This window comes from Vulpes lagopus, chromosome 4 (genome assembly GCF_018345385.1).
Source record: "Vulpes lagopus strain Blue_001 chromosome 4, ASM1834538v1, whole genome shotgun sequence".
NCBI lineage: Eukaryota > Metazoa > Chordata > Mammalia > Carnivora > Canidae > Vulpes > Vulpes lagopus.
Window position 1 is genome coordinate 52,737,184 of NC_054827.1, and position 20,052 is coordinate 52,757,235.

General features: G+C 38.3%; 1 protein-coding gene and 1 pseudogene across 1 annotated transcript; one reads left to right on the forward strand and one right to left on the reverse strand.

The window, feature by feature from the left end:
• The first annotated feature begins 11,300 nt into the window (after window positions 1–11,300).
• On the forward strand, window positions 11,301–12,188 carry TAS2R5 (taste 2 receptor member 5). Its single transcript, XM_041751810.1, has one exon. It carries the CDS (start codon window positions 11,301–11,303, stop codon window positions 12,186–12,188), a length of 888 nt encoding a protein of 295 aa, XP_041607744.1.
• Window positions 12,189–16,622: 4,434 nt separating this feature from the next.
• LOC121490233 lies at window positions 16,623–16,708 on the reverse strand (annotated as a pseudogene).
• Window positions 16,709–20,052: the final 3,344 nt, after the last annotated feature.

The following is a 20,052-nucleotide window of genomic DNA, read 5'->3' on the forward strand; positions in this document are numbered from 1 at the left end:
TATTGGTGTTCAGTTTACCAACATACAGAAAAACATCCAGTGCTCATCCCATCAAGTGTCCCCCTCAGTGCCTGTCACCCATTCCCCCCCGCCTCCCACCCTCCTCCCCTTCCACCACCCCTAGTTCGTTTCCCAGAGTTAGGAGTCTTTATGTTCTGTCTCCCTTCCTGATATTTCCCACACATTTCTTTTCCCGTCCTTTATATTCCCTTTCACTATTATTTATATTCCCCAAATGAATGAGAACATACACTGTTTGTCCTTCTCCGATTGACTTACTTCACTCAGCATAATACCCTCCAGTTCCATCCACGTTGAAGCAAATGGTGGGTATTTGTCATTTCTAATGGCTGAGTAATATTCCATTGTATACATAGACCACATCTTCTTTATCCATTCATCTTTCGATGGACACCGAGGCTCCTTCCACAGTTTGGCTATTGTGGCCATTGCTGATAGAAACATCGGGGTGCAGGTGTCCCGGCGTTTCATTGCATCTGAATCTTTGGGGTAAATCCCCAACAGTGCAATTGCTGGGTCGTAGGACAGGTCTATTTTTAACTCTTTGAGGAACCTCCACACAGTTTTCCAGAGTGGCTGCACCAGTTCACATTCCCACCAACAGTGTAAGAGGCTTCCCTTTTCTCCGCATCCTCTCCAACATTTGTGGTTTCCTGCCTTGTTAATTTTCCCCATTCTCACTGGTGTGAGGTGGTATCTCATTGTGGTTTTGATTTGTATTTCCCTGATGGCAAGTGATGCTGAGCATTTTCTCATGTGCTTGTTGGCCATGTCCATGTCTTCCTCTGTGAGATCTCTGTTCATGTCTTTTGCCCATTTCATGATTGGATTGTTTGTTTCTTTGGTGTTGAGTTTAATAAGTTCTTTATAGATTTTGGAAACTAGCCCTTTATCTGATATGTCATTTGCAAATCTCTTCTCCCATTCTGTAGGTTGTCTTTTAGTTTTGTTGACTATATCGTTTGCTGTGCAAAAGCTTCTTATCTTGATGAAGTCCCAATAGTTCATTTTTGCTTTTGTTTCTTTTGCCTTTGTGGATGTATCTTGCAAGAAGTTACTGTGGCCAAGTTCAAAAAGGGTGTTGCCTGTGTTCTCCTCTATGATTTTGATGGACTCTTGCCTCACATTTAGATCTCTCATCCATTTTGAGTTTATCTTTGTGTATGGTGAAAGAGAGTGGTACAATATACAGCATCCATTCCTGATCAAAACACTTCAGAGTGTTGGGATAGAGGGAACTTTCCTCGACATCTTAAAAGCCATCTACGAAAAGCCCACAGCAAATATTATTCTCAATGGGGAAGCACTGGGAGCCTTTCCCCTAAGATCAGGAACAAGACAGGGATGTCCACTCTCACCACTGCTATTCAACATAGTACTGGAAGTCCTCGCCTCAGCAATCAGACAACAAAAAGACATTAAAGGTATTCAAATTGGCAAAGAAGAAGTCAAACTCTCCCTCTTCGCCGATGACATGATACTCTACATAGAAAACCCAAAAGACTCCACCCCAAGATTGCTAGAACTCATACAACAATTTGGTAGCATGGCAGGATACAAAGTCAATGCCCAGAAATCAATGGCATTTCTATACACTAACAATGAGACTGAAGAAAGAGAAATTAAGGAGTCAATCCCATTTACAATTGCACTGAAAAGCATAAGATACCTAGGAATAAACCTTACCCAAGAGGTATAGGATCTATACCCTAAAAACTATAGAACACTTCTGAAAGAAATTGAGGAAGACACAAAGAGATGGAAAAATATTCCATGCTCATGGATTGGCAGAATTAATATTGTGAAAATGTCAATGTTACCCAGGGCAATTTCCTTGTATTGGTGGTGATGTCTCCTTTCTCATTCATGATTTTATTAATTTGAGTCTTCTCTCTTTTCTTTTTAATAAGGCTGGCTCATGGTTTATCTATCTTATTAATTCTTTCAAAGAACCAACTCCTGGTTTTGTTAATCTGTTCCAGAGTTCTTCTGGTCTCTATTTCATTGAGTTCTGCTTGAATCTTTATTAATTCTCTTCTTCTGCTGGGTGTAGGATCTATTTGCTGTTTTTTCTCCAGCTCCTTTAGGTGCAAGGTTAGCTTTTGTATTTGAGTTATTTCCAGTGTTTGGATGGATGCTCGTATTGCAATGTATTTCCCCCTCAGGACTGCTTTTGTTGTATCCCAAAGATTTTGAATGGTTGTATCTTCATTCTCATTAGTTTCCATGAATCTTTTTAATTCTTCCCTAATTTCCTGGTTGACCATTTCAGCTTTTAGCATGATGGTCCTTAACCTCCACATGTTTGAAATCCTTCCAAACTTCTTCTTGTGATTTAGTTCTGGTTTCAAAGCATTATTGACTTTTTTTAAATACAGGAAAATTATTTGTCTCAATTTTGCTGCTTTCGTAGTTGAGACAATGACTTTATAATTTGAATCCAGTTATCTCAACAGAGGAAATAAAGATATTGATATTGATATTGCTCTCTAACTCCTATGTACCTCTCTATACTTTTGACTCCTGTCAAAGGCCTGGGCTAAGCAGCCTTTCATCTTTATTCTTGCTTTCTAGAAATGCTGATCATCTTCATTTAGAGGCAGCAACTCAATTCATCCTCTATTTACATACGTGAGTAATAGCAGACTTCAGGCACTCTCCGACTTTATAGAAAGGAATGATTGTGGAGAGAAGTCACCAAGGAAGGAAAGAAAAGTAACATTAAAGCTAAAGTAACATTACTTAGGTAACACTATTTTCTAGGCACCAGGCTAAGTAATTTTATACGCCCTTTTATCATCATAATAGCCCTGTGAGGTGAATCATACAGTATCAGAATTTGTATAAAGGGGGATCTGACGCTCTGAGAAGTTAATTGACTGCTGAAGGCCGTGGCTACTGACTGGTTGAATTGGGATGCAGACTCGAATCTGTCTGACTTTGAAGCATGTTGCCTTTCTGTGAATGGCACCAAACACTCCATTTCTAAGTTCTCCGGCCAGGGAGCTAGTCTTGAGGTTTGTGCCCTGCTGAGGGCTGGCACTGACATGCACCTGCAAGCTCTTGCCTGTGGATGAGCGGAAATGTTTTGCCTCATTTCTTAGCATGATCCTACAATGTTATGGGAAAACCTTAGTCTCCTCTGGAGAAACACAATTCTCAAACTGTTAAAAACATAATTTTTATACAAATGGCTGCATGTAACTGAGTTGTCTATAACTTGGCAAAAATGAAGTTATAATTTTTAATTTTATTTTACAGGATAGTTACAAAAGGAGTGCAGAGAGTTCCTGGATTCCTTTCACTCAGTTTTCCTGATGTTGACATCTTCATGCTAGCACTAGCCCTCATTGGGATGCAAACTAGTGCTAATACATTAACTGTGAACTAAACTACAGACTTCATTCAGATTTTACCAGTTGTCATACATGTTCTTTTTCTGTTCCAGAATCCAGTCCAGCATATCACCTTGCATTTAGTTGTCAGGTGTTCTTAGGTTCTGCTGGTCTGTAATGTTTCTCAATCATTCATTGTTTTCATGACCATGACAATTTTGAAGATTACTGTTCAGTCATTTTGTAAAACGTTCCGTAATCTGGGTTTGTCTGATGGTTTTTTCATAGTTAGACTGGGGTTGTGGGCTTTTGGGGAGGAGTCCAACAGATATGAGGTGTTGGTAGATACCTGATATCATCATGACTTCTCACTGGTCATGTTACCAATGAGTGCTTGGTTAGGTGCAGTTACTCTGTTTCTGTTTCCAGAGTCTCTTGTTTAGAAGTCTTGAAGTCCAGCTCACTCTCAAGAGAAGGAGAATTAAGCCTTGCCTTCTAGACTGTCTTCTTTTATCTGCTGTATTTAACTTTCTCCCCAAATTTTCATGTTTATGGAATCAGACAAAAATAGTTCCTATTCTCTCATCTTCCAAGTTCCAAGTATACTCTATTACTTTCACTACCCCAGCCATGCTGATTATTCTTTTCTTAAACTTCCTCAAGGATTGTGATCCTTGCTCCCTGTGGGTCATGACGGTACCCCTTCTTGTCCCTCCAGACACCTCCTTCCAAGAGGTGGAACTGACCAGCAGAGTAAGAAGCCCACCTCTTTTTAAGGTGATGGGGAGGGAAACTGGAAAGACTATGAATATACGCAAATTTATAATTTCTGTTCCTGTTACACATGCTTATTAACCACTTGCTTCATCTGCTCGATTTTTGAATTTCTGGACTCATGCAGCTCATTAAGAAAATGACCTTGCTCAGGTTAACAGATGCTGCAAAAGAGTTGCCTCAGCACCGTCTAGTGGCAAAGTAGTTGCAATTCTGGGAAGCACTGAAAATGGGTGCCTGTGAATAGGAGTACAAAATGTTCGAGTACTGGGAGGTATCAGATGGAGAATGGGGAAGGAATTATATACTTGGTCTGGCAACATGGTAGAGGAAGGGCACTTTTTGGGGTGAAAGTGTCCTGAGTTTTTGAAAGCAACTCTTTTGTATATATTTAAGGTCTACAATAAGATGAATTATTATACATATACATAGTAAAATGATAATGACAGTCAAACTAAGTGACATATCATCTCCTCACATGGATGCCATTTTTTGGTGTGTGATGAGAGCACCTGAAATCTACTCTCTAGGCACAGGTCCAGTATTCAATACAAGGTTACTAACTCTAGTCATTATGCTGTCTGTTAGATCTCTGGAATTATCTATCCTACATAGCACCTCCTCATTTCCCCCACCTCCTCAGCCCTGATAACCATAATTCTATTCTCTGCTTTTCTCTATTTGACTTGTTTAGATTCCACATATATGTGAGATCACACGTTCTTTTTTTGTGTGTCTGGCTTATTTCACTTAGCATAATGCCTTTTAGGTTCATCCATGTTGTTGCAAATGTCAGGATCTCTTTTTTTAAGGCTGAATAACACACACACACACACACACACACACACACACGTATCTTCCTCAACTTATAGTGAACTCTGTCACTTAAATTTTAAGTTGAAAATATTGTACTTTTGCCTAGGTGGCTCAGCGGTTGAGCATCTGCCTTTGACTCAGGATGTGATCCCGGGGTCTGGGATTGAGTCCCACATCAGGCTCCTGCAGAGAGCCTGCTTCTCCCTCTGCCTATTTCTCTGTCTTTCTCTCTCTCCTTGTCTCTCATGAATAAATAAATAAAACCTTAAAAAAATAGAATATCGTACTTTGAAAGTTTATTTAATATTTAGCTGCTGTACACCATAGCTTAGCCTACCCTACCTTAAGTATGATCAGAACACTTATTTTTTTTTTTTATTAACTTTTATTGGTGTTTAATTTACCAACATACAGAAAAACACCCAGTGCTCATCCCGTCAAGTGTCCACCTCAGTGCCCGTCACCCATTCCCCTCCAACACCCGCCCTCCTCCCCTTCCACCACCCCTAGTTCGTTTCCCCGAGTTAGGAGTCTTTATGTTCTGTCTCCCTTCCTGATATTTCCCAACATTTCTTCTCCCTTCCTTTATATTCCCTTTCACTATTATTCATATTCCCCAAATGAATGAGAACATACACTGTTTGTCCTTCTCCGATTGACTTATTTCACTCAGCATAATACCCTCCAGTTCCATCCACGTTGAAGCAAATGGTGGGTATTTGTCGTTTCTAATTGCTGAGTAATATTCCATTGTATACATAAACCACATCTTCTTTATCCATTCATCTTTCGATGGACACCGAGGCTCCTTCCACAGTTTGGCTATTGTGGCCATTGCTGATAGAAACATCGGGGTGCAGGTGTCCCGACGTTTCATTGCATCTGAATCTTTGGGGTAAATCCCCAACAGTGCAATTGCTGGGTCGTAGGGCAGGTCTATTTTTAACTCTTTGAGGAACCTCCACACAGTTTTCCAGAGTGGCTGCACCAGTTCACATTCCCACCAACAGTGTAAGAGGGTTCCCTTTTCTCCGCATCCTCTCCAACATTTGTTGTTTCCTGCCTTGTTAATTTTCCCCATTCTCACTGGTGTGAGGTGGGATCTCATTGTGGTTTTGATTTGTATTTCCCTGATGGCAAGTGATGCAGAGCATTTTCTCATGTGCATGTTGGCCATGTCCATGTCTTCCTCTGTGAGATCTCTGTTCATGTCTTTTGCCCATTTCATGATTGGATTGTTTGTTTCTTTGGTGTTGAGTTTAATAAGTTCTTTATAGATCTTGGAAACTAGCCCTTTATCTGATATGTCATTTGCAAATATCTTCTCCCATTCTGTAGGTTGTCTTTTAGTTTTGTTGACTGTATCCTTTGCTGTGCAAAAGCTTCTTATCTTGATGAAGTCCCAATAGTTCATTTTTGCTTTTGTTTCTTTTGCCTTCGTGGATGTATCTTGCAAGAAGTTACTGTGGCCAAGTTCAAAAAGGGTGTTGCCTGTGTTCTCCTCTAGGATTTTGATGGACTCTTGTCTCACATTTAGATCTCTCATCCATTTTGAGTTTATCTTTGTGTATGGTGAAAGAGAGTGGTCCAGTTTCATTCTTCTGCATGTGGATGTCCAGTTTTCCCAGCACCATTTATTGAAGAGACTGTCTTTCTTCCAATGGATAGTCTTTCCTCCTTTATCGAATATTAGATGGCCGTACATTTCAGGGTCCACTTCTGGGTTCTCTATTCTGTTCCATTGATCTATGTGTCTGTTTTTGTGCCAGTACCACACTGTCTTGATGACCACAGCTTTGTAATACAACCTGAAATCTGGCATTGTGATGCCCCCAGCTAAGGTTTTCTTTTTTAAAATTCCCCTGGCTATTCGGGGTCTTTTCTGATTCCACACAAATCTTAAAATAATTTGCTCTAACTCTCTGAAGAAAGTCCATGGTATTTTGATAGGGATTGCATTAAACGTATAAATTGCCCTGGGTAACATTGACATTTTTACAATATTAATTCTGCCAATCCATGAGCATGGAATATTTTTCCATCTCTTTGTGTCTTCCTCAATTTCTTTCAGAAGTGTTCTATAGTTTTTAGGGTATAGATCTTTTACCTCTTTGGTTAGGTTTATTCCTAGGTATCTTATGCTTTTGGGTGCAATTGTAAATGGGATTGACTCCTTAATTTCTCTTTCTTCAGTCTCATTGTTAGTGTATAGAAATGCCATTGATTTCTGGGCATTGATTTTGTATATGATCAGAACACTTACATTAGCCTATAGTTAGTGGCAAAATCATCCAACACAAAGCCTATTATATATCATGTAATGAATTAGTGAAAAACTGAGTGGTTGTTAAGTTTTTTGGTTTACCTTTGTGATCCTGTGGTTGGCTCGGGGCCAAGGCTCACTGCTGCTGCCTAGCATCACAAGAGAGTGTCATACTGCATAGCTTAGGAAAAGATCAAAATTCATAATTTGAAGTATAGTTTCTACTGGATGTGTATCACTTTTGTGCCATCATGAAGTTGAGGAATTGTAAATTGGGAACTGTCTCTCTCTGTGTCTGTCTAAAACAATTTCTTCATCTGTTGATAGGCACTTAGATTGTTTCCCTGTTTTGACTATTGTGATTAATGCAATGAATATGAGAGCACAGATACCTTTTTGGGATCCTGCAGAGGAATTGCTGGATCATATAATAGGTCTTTTAAAATTGTTTGCAAGGATCTCCATACTGATATCTATAATAGCTGCACCAATTTACACTCCCAACAAAAATGTATAAAGTTTCTCTTTTTTCCGCATCCTTACCAGCACTTTTCATCATTTATTTATTTGTTTTTGATAATAGTCATTCTAATAGGTGTGAAGTGATATGTTATTCTGGTTTTGATTTGCATTTTCCTGATGATTAGTGATGTTGAGCACCTTTTCATGTACCTGTTGGCCATTTTGTGTCTTTTGGGAAAAATGACCATATTAGGTCCTTCACCCATTTCTTAATTGGGTTGTTTGCTTTTTGCTATTGAATTCCTCACATATTTTGGATGATAACCCCTTATCAGATATATGGTTTTCAAGTATTTTTCTCCCAATATAGATTGCCTTTCATTTTGTTGTTTTTTTGTTGAGCAGAAGCTTATCAATATTGTTATGCTCTATAAGATAGACTGCTCTGTTGATGCTGAGTAGAAAGCCACAACTTGCCCATCTGCCTCTTCTTACGGTTATATTCCTCTTGGTCTCTCATGGCCTTCTTTTCCTTGATTCAGGTATTGTGAGAATGCTGGAGGGCTCAGAGTAGTGGAATAGTAGGAGTATGAATGGAAAGGACTTTGGTAGAAAGAGATGTGGTAGTGTTATGACCAACATGGTTAGGTTACATCAAAAGTAAACCCAAGTGGTTGCTCTGGTAAACTAGAGAACACTGAGGCTGTCACTATCCAGATATACTTCTTCATTACAGCCCTTTGTCTGGAGGCTGATAACAGTTCTGTATGGAAATGAACTAGCACTATGGTTCCCAGATCTCTCTCCACCTTGACCTCTTCTGCACGTATATTCAGCAATAAATATTTATCCTGTCTCATAGTTGTTTTCACTCATTTTCTTATCCTGTTCTTTTCTTTGTTTTCCCTGACATTGAAACAAATCTTTGTATGTGTATAAGTACAATGCTAGGTTTATATATTCAAGTTACAAATATGTTAGAACAGTATTAGGGATCCCTGGGTGGCGCAGCGGTTTGGCGCCTGCCTTTGGCCCAGGGCGCGATCCTGGAGACCCGGGATCGAATCCCACGTCAGGCTCCCGGTGCATGGAGCCTGCTTCTCCCTCTTCCTGTGTCTCTGCCTCTCTCTCTCTCTGTGTGACTATCATAAATAAATAAAAATTAAAAAAAAAGAACAGTATTAGTTATTTGCCTCTCCCACCAGAATGTCAGCTCTGTGACAATAGGGACTTTGTTTTTGTGGTGATTGTATCTCCAAAGCCTGCCTTAGGGGCCTGGCACATGGTAGGCATTTGATAAATATTTGCCAAATTATTCATAAATATTATACTTTCCCTTCTTTGTGTTTGCCACTGTTGAGATTCTCAGCATGTCTTATTTTGGTTTTGCAGAGTTATGGTGTGTGGGAGCAGGGTTCAAGAGTACTTCAGATTTTACTTGCTTCCTTTGGAAGGACAATCTGTAGCTGTGGGCTTGTTCTTCATCTTAGATTCTAGGCCAGCTTCATGCAGATGCAGATGGAAATGAAGCTCTTTGAGAACGTGACTGGTGTTCACAGCTGTGCCTTCTTTGTCAGAGAATGGATTTCAAAGGGACAGTGACAGAACCCAAACTCTGAGAAATGAAATGTTTTCCCCTAATAGTGTATCACCCTCAGGATCTAAAGCTCAGTCAGGAGCCACATGCATTCATCACTGAAGCAGGGCACCTTCTGGGATGGCAGTGAGACCCCTTTCTGTAGCTATGCTGACTGCAACCCTAGCACTGCTGATGGTGGTGGCAGTGGATGAATTTCTCATTGGCCTTGTTGGAAATAGAGTCCTTGTGGTCTGGGATTTTGGAGAATAGATCAGAAAATGTAAAGGGATCCCCATACAAATTCATTGTCCTGTGCGTGCTGGCTATTCAGTGTCTACTACTGCGGGGACATCATGACTTCTGAACACTCTCTGCTTGTGGCTGAAGCAGAGGGCCTGGGGCTAGGTTTTTGGTTTCTTCTAGGATCTTTTAAGATTGCTTTTCTCTTTCTTCCCCAAGCATGTTGCCTTCCTCAGAAGCTAGCCTAGCCTTCCTCCTTCTTTCTTTTTTTTTTTTTTTTCCTCCTTCTTTCTAATTCAGTTCTTCCTTCTCCTCATTTCCTCAGAGTTCCTGGTCTGGTTTGACCACTGTCTTTGCCGTGTAGCAACACATACTTTAACACACTTTAAAACAACGCCCACATTTATGTCACAGTTTCTGTGGGTAGAGTCCAGGCACAGCCTAAGTGGGCCCTCTGCGCAGAGTCTTAAAAGCTACAATCAAGATATTGACTGGGATGTGTTTTTTTTCTGGAGCTCAGGGTGCTTTTCCAAGCTTACTGGCTATTTGCAGAAATCAGTTCCTTGTGGTTGTTAGACAAAGGTCCCAGTTTTTCTGCTGCTGTCTTCTGGGGGCCAATCTCAATGCTATGGTTTCTTGCCATGTGTGTCTCTCACAACCTGGCAGCTGGATTGTTCAGGTCAGCAAGAGGGCACAGTTTCTCTTCCAAGACTTTAACTGATTAAGTTAGACTCACCCAGGGGAATTTTTTTTTTTTGAGTAATTCAGATGCAACTGATTTAGTTACATTTGCAAAAGTTCTTTATCTTTGGCATATAATATAACCTAGTTACAGAAGTAACAACCTTATAACAACAGTCTTATGTACTGTCCGACCTGCCCTAGGGTTATTCGGGGTATATACACTAAGGAGTGGAAATCTTAGAGGCAGTTTTAGAATTCAGCCTTCCATAAACATTTGTGGTGGGCTGCTCCCAGGGAGGTTGGAATCTGGACATTTAAATGAAACACTTTTCCTATATTTCTTGATAACTGTGCTAGTCTTTTTTCACTTATTTGAGCTCATTTCCTTCCCCTAAGACCTTGGTGTGAGATGTGTATGGATAATTGATCATGAAAGATGGATGACCTCAAAGACCCTGATTAGCAGTAATGGCTCCTCTCTCTGACTTCCATTTTTTTTATTATTTGGCACTTAAACATACTGTTTTTCTTCTCTGCTTGTTTTCTTCCCTAGAACTTCCCTTATTTCTCTCTTTGATAGTGAAATATATTTTATTTTTACTTTATTATTTTTTGATAATAAAATATATTTTAGATTTGAGTTTATTCAGATTTCATGCTTTTATGTTCAGAATACATCTCATAAAAATAAAATTTGTTTTTTATAATATGAGCTCACGTTTGGCACTGTATAAAACCTGAGAATGTTTTGATTTGGTCTTCTTGTTGAGAAATCTTGATATATTATGTGCTAGTGTCTAGATCCTAGCTCATGACCCTGGAGAAGGGAAGTTGGTGTCTGGGGTATTGTTTCAAATCTCTCGGTATAGGCTCAGAGTGCATTCATGTGGATGCAAATACGGAGAGGGGATCATAACTTCTAAACTCTCTGTGCCTGGTCGCACCTGTTCAGTCTTGGAGGACAGGTTCCTGAAGGACAAGGCCAAATCCAGATTTTGTGGTGTGAAAACTTACCTTGAGTGTGATATCACCCCCAGATATCTGAAGCTCAGCCGCAGTCACACACATTCATCTGCTGAAGCAGGACACCTTCTGTGACAGAAGTGAGAGACTCCTATCTCCAGCCATGCTGACTGCTGCCCTACCACTGCTGATGGTGGTGGCAGTGGCTGAATTTCTCATTGGCCTGGTGGGAAATGGAGTCCTTATGGTCTGGAGTTTTGGAGAATGGGTCAGAAAATTCAACGGGTCCTCATACAACCTCATTGTCCTGGGCCTGGCTGTCTGCCGATTTCTCCTGCAGTGTCTGATTATGATGGACTTAAGCCTATTTCCATTTTTCCAGAGTAGCCGTTGGCTTCACTATCTCAGTATCTTCTGGATCCTGGTAAGCCAGGCCAGCCTGTGGTTTGCCACTTTCCTCAGCGTCTTCTACTGCAGGAAGATCATGACCCTTGAACATCCTGTCTGCTTGTGGCTGAAGCAGAGGGCCTATTGCCTGAGTCTCTGGTGCCTTCTGGTGTACCTCATGATCAGTTTGTTACTTGTAGCGCACATTGGCTTAAAGCCCTATAATCCTTCTCAAGGCAACAGCAGCATTCTGTACCCCCTTAAAAGCTGGCACTACCTGTATATAGTAAAGCTCAATGCAGGAAGTGGATTGCCTCTCATGGTGTTTCTTGTTTCTTCTGGGATGCTGATTGTCTCTTTGTATAGACACCACAAGAAGATGGAGGTACATACAGCTGGTAGGAGAGATGCTCAGGCCAAGGCTCACATCACTGTACTGAAGTCCTTGGGCTGCTTCCTTATCCTTCATGTGATTTATATCCTGGCCAGCCCCTTTTCCATTACCTCCAAGTCTTCTGCTGATCTCCTGGTTGTCTTCATCTCCGAGACAGTCATGGCTGCCTATCCTTCTCTTCATTCTGTCATTCTGATCCTGGGGAATCCCAGGATGAAGCAGACTTGTCAGAGAATTCTGTGGAAGACAGCGTGTGCTTGGAAATCCTAGAGAGATGTGTGCTCAGACTACCCTTTTGAGACACTTGTTGGTAGCTCTCTGAAAGGAAGCTGACTTTCGTATCTTTTAAAATTTTTCTTCTCTGATACCAAATCAATAAATGAGCTATAGGAAATACAGGATAAAAACTAATACTATTTCTCTTTTGGCAGTGTGAAGTATAACTGTCTTATTGTGTTATAAAAATCAAGACTGGGGCTTTATGTTTGGTAAAGTAGGTGTTATATTCTGTTTATATACTAAATAATTTATTTATTTTTATTTTTTCTTTTTTTTCATTTCTTTTTAAATTACACATATAAGTTGTATTTTTCCTATTATAGGGAACAGCGGTTAGGAACACTTAATATAGAGATCATTAATTTTTTTAATATTTTATTTATTTATTCATGAGACACACACACAGAGACAGAGACATAAGCAGAGGGAGAAGCAGGCTCCCTATGGGGAGCCTGATGTGGGACTCGATCCCAGGACCCCGGGATCATGACTTGAGCCAAAGGTAGATGCTCAACCACTAAGCCACCCATGTGCCCCAAGATCATTAATTTTTATTAAATTTCACCTATCCATTAATGTTAGTCATTTTAGATAAGCTTTTTAAAAATGAAATATCAAATAATTTTCCCATTTCTCTATTATAGTAGGTCTAGTTATCTAACTGAAAAATAAAACAATGCATCTTTATATTTCTAGAAGTTTCTTTGAACACTAGACTTGCCTTTTATGATAAAAGTCATTTGACTGTCATGTTCTGTATGAAGCTTCAAAGCCCAGGACCTAGATAGGTTATATTTTTAGTAGTTGGATGAATTTTCCATTACGCCCTGTTTATCTTTATACAGATGTCCCTCGTGACCAGTTGTAAGAATGATAATAACAATACCTCCCATTTGTTTTAGGATTTACATTTTATCAGATATTCTTATATATTGCCCATTATCTCATTTGATTTTTTTTAAATTTTAATTTAAATTCAAATTCAGTTAGCCAACATATAGGAGATAACACGTTATCTCTTTTTATTTTAATAACAACTCTATGTAGTTATATTTTGGTCCTCAATTTATAGATCACAAAACTCAGGCTGGAGCAGTGATTTTCTCAAGATCTTCATCTCAAGATCAATGAGGCAGGAAAAAGAATCTCAGAGTTTTGGACTCCAGGTCTTGTGCATTTTCCAGTAGACCTTAAGTTTTTCTTGTTCATACTTAAAGACTTCATGCTGAGAGTTTCCTGTGGAATGCTCAAGTTTATGAATATTTTTCAGCAGATGAAATAAACAACTAATCTATCAGGTTTGTTGCAACTTGAAAGGTATTGGTGGGTTGCATGGGAGCCAGGATCCCAATCATAACTGAAGTTTCTATGACTTGCTCTTCTTAGGGACAAAACACTTACATTTTCCCAGTCACTTTTTGGGATTAGATTTCCTTCATTTTCTAAACATGATTTAGCTCATGATGGGTGTGAGGCTGCTTTGTGTTTTATCCAAGAAAACAAATCTGGAGGCAAATCTGTGCTCTGGAACTGATTCCTTATGTAAATCTTTTCTAGTTTGCATTTTCAGAGCTGCAGCTGGATCCATGCACATGTGCATTTGTGCATATGTGTATAGATACCACTAGCCTTTCTTTCTGTTATGTAGTATGATGCAGCCTAGGGGTGGACTAGAAAGTTTTAAATAATAACATGTTTTCATTCCACTCCCCATTATTAGTCCCACTGCCCAGATTTAGCTATATTTTGCCATTTGCCTTAATTCTTCTAGGGATGACTTTCACAACTCTAATTTTGCCTGTCTTACTTGGTTTATCAACTTTGAACTGTAACTTTTTAATCCTATTCATCAAAGTTTGGGAATTATCTCATTTAACCTCTAAACCATTCTCCTCTCCAAATTTGATTAGTTTTATTTATTATTAATTGTATAATTTAAGTAATATGTTTTTAACTTTACTGTTTTGAACCATAACTTATGACAATATCTTCAGAATCTCAATTACATAGCAGGAAGAAATTAGTGCTTCATTTCTCCTGTACTTTTCCCATATCCCATTGCATGTTCAACTTCAAATGACTTAAGGAGAAAATACATTTATTGGAAGGAAATTGGCAATCTCACAGAATCATTGGGGAGACTGGAAAGTCTAGATCATAATGAGAACCAGAGAGCTTAAACAACTGAGAACATAACCAAGTACCTCTATGGGGACTGATGCTGGCACCACTACTCATGTTTCAATTGTGAGCATTGTGCCTCTGACACTGAAACTGCCTCTGTGAATGTGCCCAAGTCATTGCTCCCAGGTCCGAAGTCCTTCCTGTGAGCCTCTGGTTGGCTGATTCTAGGTCACACACCTGCTGTCTGATTTCTTCTTGGCTTCTGAAATATATATATATATATATATTTTTTTTTGAAATATATATTTTTAAATGAAATAAAGTACTCAGTAATTAGATTAAGCAGCAGAATTGATACAGGTGATGGTGAATTAATAAAGACTTAATGCCCTCCAGTTCCATCCATGTTGAAGGAAATGGTGGGTATTTGTCATTTCTAATGGCTGAGTAATGAAGGAAAAATATCATATGGTTTCACTCATATGGGTAATATAAGAAAGAGTGAAAGGGATTATAAGAGAAAGGAGGCATAACGAGTGGGAAAAATTAGAGGGTGACAAAACATGAGAGACTCCTAACTCTGGGAAATGAACAAAGGGTAGTGGAAGGGGAGGCAGGTGGGAGGTTGGGGAGACTGGGTGATGAGCACTGAGGGGAGCACTTGATGGGATAAGCACTGGGTTTTTTTTTTTTAAGATTTTATTTATTTATTCATGAGAGACATAGAGAGAAAGAGAGGCAGAGACACAGACAGAGGGAGAAGCAGGCTCCATGCAGGGAACCCAATGTGGGACTCGATCCCAGGACACTGGGATCATGTCCTGAGCTGAAGGCAGATGCTCAACTGCTGAGCCACCCAGGCATCCCAGCACTGGGTGTTATACTATATGTTGGCAAATCGAACTTCAATAAAATATATATATATGGGAATATATATATATATATATGCATATATATAAAATGAAAAAATACTTAATGAACTGTAACTAAAGAACTGTGAGTTCAGCTCAGAGAACTCTTAAAAGGTAATAGGAAACTGTAAAAAAGATGGAAAAATGTAAAAGAAAAAGAAAATAAAAGCTATATGTTACATAGAAATAACAGAGTAGTTATTGTATGACTGGAATCCCAGAAGAGATGGGAAAAATGAATGGAAAGAATGAAATACTTGAAGAATTAATGACCAAGAGTTGCACCGAGTTCAAGAAAGATAACAAACAAACCAGATTTAAAAAGTACAAAGAGCGCCAAACAAGACAGAAAAGGAAGGGGAACCATTTGCACTTGAGCACATTACAGAAGAATTTAAGAATATCAAAGAGGAAAGTTTATAAGGATATCATAAGACTATCAAGAGAAAGTTTACAGAACTTTAAGAGAGAAAGAGCAGATCATGAATATGAGTGATACTTCTCAGTAGAATGCAGAAGAAAAAAATTTTGCCTTACATTTTATTTTATAAAATACCATCCCCCCCCCCCCCCAAAAAAATATTCCCTTCTATTTTCAAATAACACCAAGAAGAAAAGTTAAAGAGTATTTCTGGCTGGCAGAAAATTTTTGTATGGATTATATATAGGGAATGAATTATAAAAATTTTAGCAAAGACATAGTAGATTGATGGTCATGTAGTTAGTGAGCAGATTCTGAAATGTTATAACCATCAAGGAAAATCTTGAAATTCTAAAGGCTTTTGAAAAAATGTGAAATCACATTCGCAAGTCAACTAAAGGAGTTGATGTTGTATGTAATTGAGCATGATTCTAAGTATCTAAGCACAAATAATTGCCAGTGTTATAAAATTTGATAGAATGAAGTAATGGAAATGGGGGGAAAAAGATGCAAAAATAAATCATATAGATTAAAGACAAAAGAAACTATCAGGGGCAGCTTACTCTCAAGGAGAAAGCCTTAACAATATATGCATTTTAAGAAAAAAAGCTGAAAACAGCTGAAGTGCTTTCTTTTAGTGGGACACTAAGTAGAGTGCCTTCAAGACCTCTACATTCTACACAATGATCAGTTACTGGCAAAATTATGAGTAAAGATTAGGTAGCTGTGAAAGCATTTATCCTGTGTTTGTTTAAAAAATATATATATATAGTTAGATGAGACTATTTTCTGGTTCAGATTTTTAAACTGTAATGAAACTCATCTCTAGAAATTACTGCACTCAAAGATTTGAAAGAAGAACAAGCTCCAGTTTAAAAGTTGTGAATGATTCATTGATGGTGAGTACAAAGGCTAGCAGAGATAAGAGATACATCTTTCTAGGATTTTTTTTTGGGGGGGGGGCAGGATTTTTAGTGCGTCACCCTTGCATAGAGGTCATGCTAATCTTCTCTGTATTGTTTCAGTTTTAGTATACATGCTGCCAAAGTGAGTACTCTTTCTAGGATTTTTATTAGGATTTTTTTTTTTAAGATTTTATTTATTTATTCATGAGAGACACACAGAGAGAGGCAGAGATATGCAGAGGGAGAAGCAGGCTCCTTGCAGGGGGCCTGATGTGGGTCTCAATCCCAGGACCAGGATCATGCCCTGAACCAAAGGCAGATGCTCAACCACTGAGCCACCCAGGTGTCCCTAGGATTGTTTTTCTTTCAGTTAGTTTTGGTTACAAAAATGTATAGGTTTTTAATAGTCTAATTCAACATTATTTTCCTCATAAGGCTTTTAATTTTTTGTATATGATTTTACAAAGTTTGAAGTTTTATAAGAACAGCCTATATCACTTTATAGCATGAAGGCTAATTTGTTAGAGGTTTGTCATGAAGATTAAATGAATTAATATATGTAAAGTGCTTAGAAGAGTGCCTGGTACATGGTGATAGCTATAAATATTTATCTTTTTAAAAAATACTTATCCTTAATATTGTTATCATACTAGTCTTTGGGAAAATTTACTTTAAATATTTGTACTGGAAAGGGATAATTAGAGATACAGAAAATAGAATAGAAATGCTAAATAAATATGGTTTGGCAGTGGTTTCCTTAAGTGTGTGGGTACTTAATCATCTCTTGTTATTTCCTTTAAATCTGCCTACACCTTTATAAATCTTTGGTTACATTCTCTTAAATTTATCTTTGTGTGTATTGCTTCTTCTGATATATATGTTAAAAAGTCAAATTTGTTCTTTAAAAAGACTTACAAGACCAAAAATCCACTGTCAAGATAAATAAAAGAGAAAAGCTGATGATATGATCTTGTATAGAGAAAACACTAAGGAATCTGTGATAAAATTATTAGAAGTAAAAAAAAGTATTATAAGTAATAAGATCAATATACAAAAATCAGTTGTATATCTGTACATTAGCAATGAATATTTAAAAAAATGAAATTAAGAAAACTTTACAGTTGTATTAGAAAGGAATATTTTAACAGAAGAAGTATAAGGCTTATGGACTGAAAACTATAAGACATTGTGAAAGAAAATAAAGAGACCTAAATAAATGGAAAGACATTCCATGTTCATGGATTGACATACTTAATATTGTTAAGATATTAGTGCTCCCCAAATTGATCTACAGATCAACAAAATGCTTGTCTGAATCTCAGTTGGCTTTCTTGCCTCCCCTCTCCCCCATATTGAAAGCTAATCCTAACATTTATATGGTTTAGCAGGAGACCCATAGTAACCAAAACAGTTTTGGAAAAGAATAAAATTGGGGGATTCAGACTTCTCAATTTCAAAATTTAATGCAAAGTTATAGTAATTAGGAAAGTGTAGTTTTGGTATAAGGATAGATATATGAATGATTAGGATAGAATTGAGAGTCCAGAAATAAACCATCACAGCGTGGTAAAATGATTTTAGTCAGAGGTGTCAAGACAAACAGTAAAAGAAGCCTTCTTAACAAATGGTGCTGGGAGGACACCTGGGTGGCTCAGTAGTTGAGCGTCTGCCTTCAGCTCAGGGAGTGATCCCAGGATCTGGGATCGAGTCCTGCATCGGATTCCTTGTGGGGAGCCTGCTTCTCTCTATGCCTGTGTCTCTGCCTCCCTCTCTGTGTCTCTCATGAATAAATAAAATATTTTAAAAAACCAAAACAAATGGTGGACAACTGGAAATCCACATGGAAAAGAATAAAGTTGATCTTTACCTCACACTGTATACAACAGGTAACTAAAAATATATCATAGACCTAAGTGTAATATCTACAACTATATAATTCTTAGATAAAAACTTATGGGAATAAATCTTGGTGACCTTAGATTAAGCAGTGGTTTCTTAGATATGACACCAAAAATACAAGAAACAACAACAAAATAGATAAACCAGACTTCAACAATTTAAAAAACATTTATGTCTCAAAGTCCCCATCAAGAAAGCAAAAGGCCAACTATAGAATAGGAAAAAATATTTGCAAATACTCTTTCTGATAAGAGACTTGTACCTGAGATTTATAAATAGCTCTTATAGCTCTGCAATAAAAAGACCTTCCAACAGAAAACTGGACCAAGGCTTTGAATAGTTAGGTATACCAATGGTCAATTAGCACATGAAGATGGTCAACATCCTTAGTCATTAGGGGAGTGCAAAATCAAAACCACAGAGATACTACTTCATAACTACCAGGTGGCTAAAATAAAAAAGACTACTACATATGAATTGGAGAAATTGGAATTTTCATTCATTATTGGTAGGAATATAACCAGGTGCAGCTACTTTGAGAAATAGTTTAGCAGTGCCTTAAAATACTAAACATGCAGTTATCACATAATCCAGCAGTTTCACTCATAGGTTATAGGCAAGAGAAATGAAAATTTGTATCAACACAAAAGCTTGTACATGAATATTCATGGCAACAATTTTTTTAAAAAAAGAGTTTATTTATTTGAGAGAGAGAGAGAGAGAGCACATGCGTGGGTGGGGTGGAGTGGGGAGAGGGAGAGGGAGAAGCAGACTCCCTGCCAAGCAGAGAGCCCAACATGGGGCTTGATCCCAGGACCCTGAAAACAGGATTTGAGATGAAGGTAGACACTTAACTAGCTGAGTCACCCAGGCACCCCTGTTCATGGCAACACTGTTTCTAACAGTCAAGAAGTAGAAACAATTCAATTCTCCATCATCTGATGAATGGATAAGTAAAATATGAAGTGCATATGTGTCTAATATGTCCAAAGAAGAGCAAAAGGCTGGTGTGGCTGGAGTAGAGGGGGTGGTGGAAGATTAGGTCATAGGGGCAACGGGATTTTTAGGGTCCTTATAGATCATTGTGCGGACCTTGTCTTTTATTCTGAGTGAGTTGGAGAGCCATTGGATTGTTTTTAGCAGAGGCAAGTGGTAAAACTCGATGACTTACATTTTAAAAGATCACTTTTTATTTTGGGTGTTGAGTTTGATAAGTTCTTTATAGATTTTGGATACTAGCTGTTTATAAGTTATTTGCAAATACCTTCTTCCATTCCATGGGCTGCCTTTTAGTTTTGTTGACTGTTTCCTTTGCTGTGCAAAACCTTTTTATCCTGATGAAGTCCCAATAGTTCATTTTTGCTTTTGTTTCCCTTGCCTTTGGAGATGTGTCTAGCAAGAAGTTGCTGCAGCACAGGTCAAAGAGGTTGCTGCCTGTGTTCTCTAGGATTTTTGTGGATTTCTGTCTCACGTTTAAGTCTTTCATCCATTTTGAGTTTATTTTTGTGTACAGTGTAAAAAAAGTGGTCCAATTTCATTATTCTGCATGTTGCTGTTCAATTTTCCCAACAACATTTATTGAAACGATTGTCTTT